The sequence below is a fragment of the Pezoporus wallicus genome, unplaced genomic scaffold (assembly GCF_028554395.1).
Source record: "Pezoporus wallicus isolate ANWC-B61680 ecotype Strahan unplaced genomic scaffold, APGP_CSIRO_Pwel_v1 contig_11988, whole genome shotgun sequence".
Lineage (NCBI taxonomy): Eukaryota > Metazoa > Chordata > Aves > Psittaciformes > Psittacidae > Pezoporus > Pezoporus wallicus.
Window position 1 is genome coordinate 1 of NW_026641366.1, and position 7,036 is coordinate 7,036.

At 60.4% G+C, this 7,036-nt stretch overlaps 1 protein-coding gene across 1 annotated transcript; it reads left to right on the forward strand.

Moving 5' to 3' along the window:
* Positions 1–2,198: 2,198 nt before the first annotated feature.
* LOC130606776 (extended synaptotagmin-1-like) lies at positions 2,199–6,903 on the forward strand (the record flags this gene model as incomplete). Its single annotated transcript, XM_057423299.1, has 9 exons — positions 2,199–2,395; positions 3,658–3,740; positions 3,844–3,892; positions 3,972–4,061; positions 5,071–5,166; positions 5,685–5,756; positions 5,847–5,933; positions 6,022–6,168; positions 6,788–6,903. Coding segments are annotated over 9 exons (937 nt in total), but the record flags the coding sequence as incomplete, so codon positions are not given.
* Between the last annotated feature and the right edge of the window lie 133 nt (positions 6,904–7,036).

A 7,036-nucleotide genomic window follows, 5' to 3' on the forward strand; every position in this document is an offset into this window, starting at 1 on the left:
CCGTGGGGGCTATCGGGGCTATGGGGTTCTATGGGGTTCTATAGGGGCTATGGGGCTATGGAGGGATCCATGCTCTGACCCCCACCCCCCAGGTTCTCTTCCTCGATGCCCCCGAGGGCCCCCTCTCCCCCCCGCCCCCCCCGGAGCCTTCGGGCAGCACCGCCCCCCCCCGGCCCCCCCACGCCAGCCCCGATGCCGAGTTTGGAACCGAGGGGAGGGGGGATGGGTCAGGGGTGGGGGTTCTGTGGGGCAGGACAGGGGTTCTGTGGGGCTCTATGGGGTCTCTGTGGTCTCTATGGGGTTCGTATGGGTCTCCATGGGGTCTCTATGGGTGTTTGTGGGTCACGATGGGGTCCCTATGGGGACTCTGTGGGTCTCTATGAGGTCCCTGTGAGGTCCCTATGGATCTCTGTGGGTTTCTATGGTCTCTATGTGTCCCTGTGGGGTCCCTGTGAGGTCCCTATGGATCCCTGTGAGTCTCTGTGGGGTCCCTGTGGGTCTCTGTGGGTCTCTATGGGTCTCTGTGGGTCTCTATGAGTCTCTCTGGGTCTCTATGGGTCCCTCTCTATGGGTCTCTGTGGGTCTCTATGGGTCTCTGTGGGTCTCTATGAGTCTCTCTGGGTCTCTATGGGTCTCTCTCTATGGGTCTCTGTGGGTCTCTATGGGTCTCTATGGGTCTCTATGGTTCTCTAAGGGTCTCTGTGGGTCTCTGTGGGTCTCTATGGGTCTCTATGGGTCTTTGTGGGTCTCTATGGGTCTCTGTGGGTCTCTATGGGTCCGTCTCTGTGGGTCTCTATGGGTCTCTATGGGTCCCTCTCTATGGGTCTCTGTGGGTCTCTATGGGTCTCTATGGGTCTCTGTGGGTCTCTATGGGTCTCTATGGGTCTCTATGGGTCTCTATGTGTCTCTATGGGTCTCTATGTGTCTCTATGTGTCTCTATGTCTCTATGTGTCTCTATGGGTCTCTATGTGTCTCTATGGGTCTCTATGGGTCTCTATGGGTCTCTATGTGTCTCTATGGGTCTCTGTGGGTCTCTATGGGTCTCTATGTGTCTCTATGGGTCTCTATGGTCTCTATGTGTCTCTATGGGTCTCTATGGTCTCTCTATGTGTCTCTATGTGTCTCTATGGGTCTCTATGGGTCTCTATGTGTCTCTGTGGGTCTCTATGGGTCTCTATGGGTCTCTATGTGTCTCTATGGGTCTCTATGGGTCCCTATGGGTCTCTATGGGTCTCTATGGGTCCCTATGGGTCTCTGTGGGTCTCTATGGGTCTCTATGTGTCTCTATGGGTCTCTATGGGTCCCTATGGGTCTCCTCTATGGGTCTCTATGGTCTCTCTATGGGTCTCTATGGGTCTCTATGGGTCTCTATGGGTCTCTGTGGGTCTCTATGGGTCTCTATGGGTCCCTGTGGTCTCTCTATGGGTCCCTATGGGTCCCTATGGGTCCCTATGGGTCTCTATGGGTCTCTATGGGTCTCTATGGGTCTCTATGGGTCCCTATGGGTCTCTGTGGGTCCCTATGGGTCTCTATGGGTCTCTGTGGGTCCCTCTCTATGTGTCTCTATGGGTCTCTATGGGTCTCTATGGGTCTCTATGGGTCTCTGTGGGTCTCTATGGGTCTCTATGGGTCTCTATGGGTCCCTGTGGTCTCTCTATGGCTCCCTATGGGTCGCTATGGGGGTCGCTGTGGGTCCCTATGGGTCTCTATGGATCCGTATGGGTCCCTATGGGTCCTTATGGGGGTCCCTATGGGTCTCTATGGGTCTCTATGGGTCTCTATGGGTCTCTATGGGTCTCTATGGGTCTCTATGGGTCCCTATGGGGGTCTCTATGGTCCCTATGGGTCCCTATGGGTCTCTATGGGTCTCTATGGGTCTCTATGGGTCTCTATGGGTCCCTGTGGTCTCTCTATGGGTCCCTATGGGTCCCTATGGGTCTCTATGGGTCTCTATGGGTCTCTATGGGTCTCTATGGGTCCCTATGGGTCTCTGTGGGTCCCTATGGGTCTCTATGGGTCTCTGTGGGTCCCTCTCTATGTGTCTCTATGGGTCTCTATGGGTCCCTATGGGTCTCTGTGGGTCCCTATGGGTCTCTGTGGGTCCCTATGGGTCCCTATGGGTCCCTATGGGTCTCTATGGGTCCCTGTGGGTCTCTGTGGGTCTCTGGGTCCCTCTCTGTGGGTCCCGGTGGCTCAGGCCGGGCTCCCCCGTGCCCAGCGCGTGCTGCGCGTGCAGCTGCTGGCGGCGGCCGCGCTGGTGCCCAAGGACCGCGTCCTGCGGGGGGCGCTGCGGGGCCGCTCCGACCCCTACGCGCGCGTGCGCGCGCGGGAGCGCGCTTCAGGAGCCGCGTCCTGCGCGAGGAGCTCAACCCCCGCTGGGACGAGGTCTATGAGGTGGGGGGGGGGAGATGGGGGGTCTATAGGGAGAGCTATGGGGGGAGCTATGGGGGGATATGGGGGGGATATGGGGGGGATATGGGGGGTCTGGGGGGATAAGGGGGGCTATGGGGGGGCATGGGGGGATATGGGGGGGATATGGGGGGTCTATAGGGGGGGATATGGGGGGAGCTATGGGGGGATATGGGGGGGATATGGGGGGTCTATAGGGGGGGATATGGGGGGATATGGGGGATATGGGGGGCTATGGGGGTAGCTATGGGGGATATGGGGAGCTATGGGGGGATATGGGGGATATGGGGGGAGCTATGGGGGATATGGGGGGAGCTATGGGGGGAGGGGGGGAGCTATAGGGGGGGCTATGGGGGATATGGGGAGCTATGGGGGGATATGGGGAGCTATGGGGGGATATGGGGGGAGCTATGGGGGATATGGGGGGAGCTATGGGGGGAGCTATGGGGGGAGCTATAGGGGGGGCTATGGGGGATATGGGGGACTATGGGGAGCTATGGGGGGGATATGGGGGGGATATGGGGGGGATATGGGGAGCTATGGGGGGATCTATGGTGGGGATATGGGGGGGGCTAAGGGGGGCCTATGGAGGGGGCTATGGGGTGGGATATGGGGGGCATGGGGGTCTATGGGGAGGGTATGGGGGGGCTATGGGTGTCTATGAGGGGGTATGGGGGGTCTATAGGGGGTCTGTGGGGGGGTATGGGGGTCTGTAGGGGTCCATGGGGGGCTATGGGTGTCTATGGCGGGGGCTATGGGGGCCTATGGGGGGGCAGTGGGGGGCTATGGGTGTCTATGGGTGTCTGTGGCAGGGGCTGTGGGGAGGCTATGGGTGTCTGTGGGGGGATATGGGGGATATGGGTAGCTGTGGGGGATATGGATGTCTATGGGGGCTGTGAGGGATATGGATGTCTACAGGGGTCTATAGGGGTCTATGGGGGATATGGGGTGTATAGGGGTCCAAGGGGGATATGAGGGGCTGTGTGTGTCTATGGGATGTCTATGGGTACCTGTGGGTACCTATGGGGTATATATGGGTCTCTACTGGGTATCTGTGGGTGCCTATGGGTATCTATGGGGTATCTATGGGTCTCTATGGGGTATCTGTGAGTGCCTATGGGGTATCTGGGTATCTGTGGGGGTCTATGGGATGTCTGTGGGGTACCTGTGGGTATCTATGGGTTATCTATGGTGTGTCTATGGGTCCCTATGGGGCATCTATGGGGCGCTCACTGATGCCCCCCCAGGCCATCGTCACCGACATCCCGGGCCAGGACGTGGAGTTCGAGCTCTTTGACAAGGACCTGGATGAGGACGACTTCCTGGGCCGGTGGGGGGCGGGGGGGGGGGGGGGGGGGGGGGGGGGGGGGGGGGGGGGCTGGGGGGGGGCGGGGGGGGATACCGGTGGTGACCCCCCCACTGCCCCCCCGCAGGTGCAAGGTGCCGCTGCAGCGGGTGCTGAGCAACCGCGTGGTGGATGAGGTGGGAGAGGGGCCGGGGGGGGGGGGGCCCTGCCCTGCTTGGGGGGGTCCTGACCCCGTCCCCCCCCCGGTCCCTGCAGTGGCTGCCGCTGGAGGGGGTCAAATCCGGGCAGCTCCACGTGAAGCTCGAGAGCCTGAGCCCCAGCGACAGCCCCGCGCTGCTGCAGCAGGTACCGGCTCCTGCATCCGCATCCGCATCTGCATCCGCATCCACATCCGCATCCACATCTGTATCCGCATCCACATCTGCATCCGCATCCTCATCCACATCTGCATCCGCATCTGCATCCGCATCCACATCTGTATCCACATCTGCATCCACATCCACATCCGCATCCGCATCTGCATCTGCATCTGCATCCGCATCCACATCTGCATCCACATCTGCATCTGCATCCGCATACTCATCTGTATCCGCATCTGCATCCGCATACTCATCTGTATCCGCATCTGCATCCGCATCCACATCTGTATCCACATCTGCATCTGCATCCACATCTGCATCCGCATCTGCATCCGCATGCGCATCCGCATGCGCATCCGCATCTGCATACGCATCCGCATCTGTATCCACATCTGCATCCACATCTACATCCACATCTGCATCCGCATCCGTATCCACATCCGCATCCACATCCACATCTGCATCCACATCCGCATCCACATCCGCATCCGCATCCACATCCGCATCCGCATCCGCATCCGCATCCACATCTGCATCCGCATCCACATCCGCATCCACATCTGCATCCACATCCAGATCCCAATTCATATCTGTATCCCCATCCACATCCATATCCGTATTCACATCTGCATCCACATCTGTATCTATATCCATATCCATGTTCTCATGTGCAGCCACATCTATATCCATATCCCCATCCCTGTGCCTCCCCATCCTTATCCCCATTCTTATTCCCATCCCCATCTCCATCCGTTGTCCTCATCCATGTCTCTGCATTCCCATCCCAATCCATATCCCTGTGTATCCCCATCCCTCTTCTCTTGCATCCCATTCTCCATCCCTGTCACGTGTCCCTACGCATCCCTGTTCATCCCCATCCTTATCACTCTGCATCCCCATTCATGTTCCCATCCCTACCCCATCCCCATCGCGTCCCCCTCCCTGCCCCACACCCCGCAGCCGCTCGGTGCCCCCCAGCTCCCCATTGCCCCCAGGTCCTGCACATCAACAGCCTCCTGCAGCCCCCCTACAACGAGGAGCTCGCGGCTGCGCTGCTCTCGGTGTTCCTGGACCGAGCTTCAGACCTCCCGGTGAGACCCCCCGGACCCCCATTGCCCCATAGCCCCCATTGCTCCCATAACCCCATTGCCCCTATTGCCCCATTGCCCCGCTACCCTCATTGCCCCATTGCCCCCATTGGCCCCATTGCTCACATTGTCCCCATTACCCACATTGGCCCCATTGCCCCATTGCCCCCATTGCCAAATTGCCTCCATTAACCCTACTGCCCCCATTGCCCCCATTACCCCTATTACCCCTATTGCCCCCATTACCCCTATTGCCCCCATTGCCCAAATTACCCCATACCCCCCATTACCCCTATTGCCCCCATTACCCCTATTGCCCCCATTGCCCCCGTTGCACCCATTGCCCCCATTACCCCTATTGCCCCCATTGCCCCCATTACCCCTATTGCCCCCATTGCCCAAATTACCCCATTGCCCCCATTCCCCCATTGCCCCCCACTGTCCCCCATTCCCCCATTGCCCCCGTTCCCCCATTGCCCCCATTCCCCCTCCATCCCATCCCATCCACGCCATTATCCCAGCTCCGGAAGGGCTCCAAGCCCCCGGCCGCCTTCGCCAGCCTCTCCGTGCGCGACGTCTCCTTTAAGACCAAGGTGAGGCCCCGCTGGGGACCACATTGGGGTCGCTATGGGGCAGGGGGGGTCCGGGGGGGGGGTCCTCACCCTCTCCTGTGCCCCCCCCAGCCCAGCGCCCCCAGCACAGCCCCCGTGTGGGATGAAGGCTTCTCCTTCCTCATCAAGCGGCCTCATGTGGAGTCCTTGGAGCTGCAGGTCCCGGCCCCAGCCCCAGCCCCGCTCCTGGCCCCATTGAGGGGGGGCCCCATTGCGATGCTGACCCCCCCCCCCCCCATCCCCACAGGTGAAGGACGAGGGGGGGCAGCCCCTGGGGGCCCTGAGCCTGCCCCTGCCCCAGCTCCTGGCCTCCGAGGGGCTGGTGCTCGATGGTTGGTTCCCCCTGGCCGGGGGGGGGCCCAGCAGCCAGGTCCTACTGCGGGCGCAGCTGCGGGTGTGGACCCCAGACCCCATAATGGAACCCCCCCATTAACCCCCTATGAGCCCCCATTAACCCTATAACGAGACCCCCCCCATTAACCCCATAATGGAACCCCCCAGTAGCCCCCTATGAGCCCCCATTAACCCTATAACGAGACCCCCCCCATTAACCCTATAGTGAGACCCCCATTAACGCCATAATGGAACAGCCCCATTAACCCCATAATGGATCCCCCCCCCAGTAACCCCCTATGAGCCCCCATTAACCCTATAATGAGACCCCCCTGCTAATCCCCTATGAGCCCCCCAGTAACTCCATAATGAGACCCCCCGGTAACCCCATAATGAGAACCCTCCTTAACCCCCTATGAGCCCCCATTAACCCTATAATGAGACCCCCCAACTAACCCCCTATGAGCCCCCATTAACCCTATAATGAGACCCCCCAACTAACCCCCTATGAGCCCCCATTAACCCTATAATGAGACCCCCTATGAGCCCCCCATTAACCTCATGATGACACCCCCAGTAACCCCATAATGAGACCCCTCCTTAACCCCTTATGAGCCCCCATTAACCCCATAAGAAGCCCCCCCCGTTAACCCCATAATGAACCCCCCATTGCCCCCCAGGTCCTGGTGTCGCTGCAGGCAGAGGCCAGCGCGGGGGGGCCCATGGAGGAGCCGGCGGGGGGGGGCGAGCAGAGCAGCCCGGGGGGGCTGCGCCATCGCCTGCTCCCCACGGACAGGTAGGGACCCCCCCCCCCCCCGCCTCAAGCATCCCCTAGGGGTGCCCCCCCCATGGCTGATGCTGGGGGGGTCCCTATGGGTGCCCCCCCCCCCCATGGCTGATGCTGGGTGCCCCCCCATGGCTGATGCTGG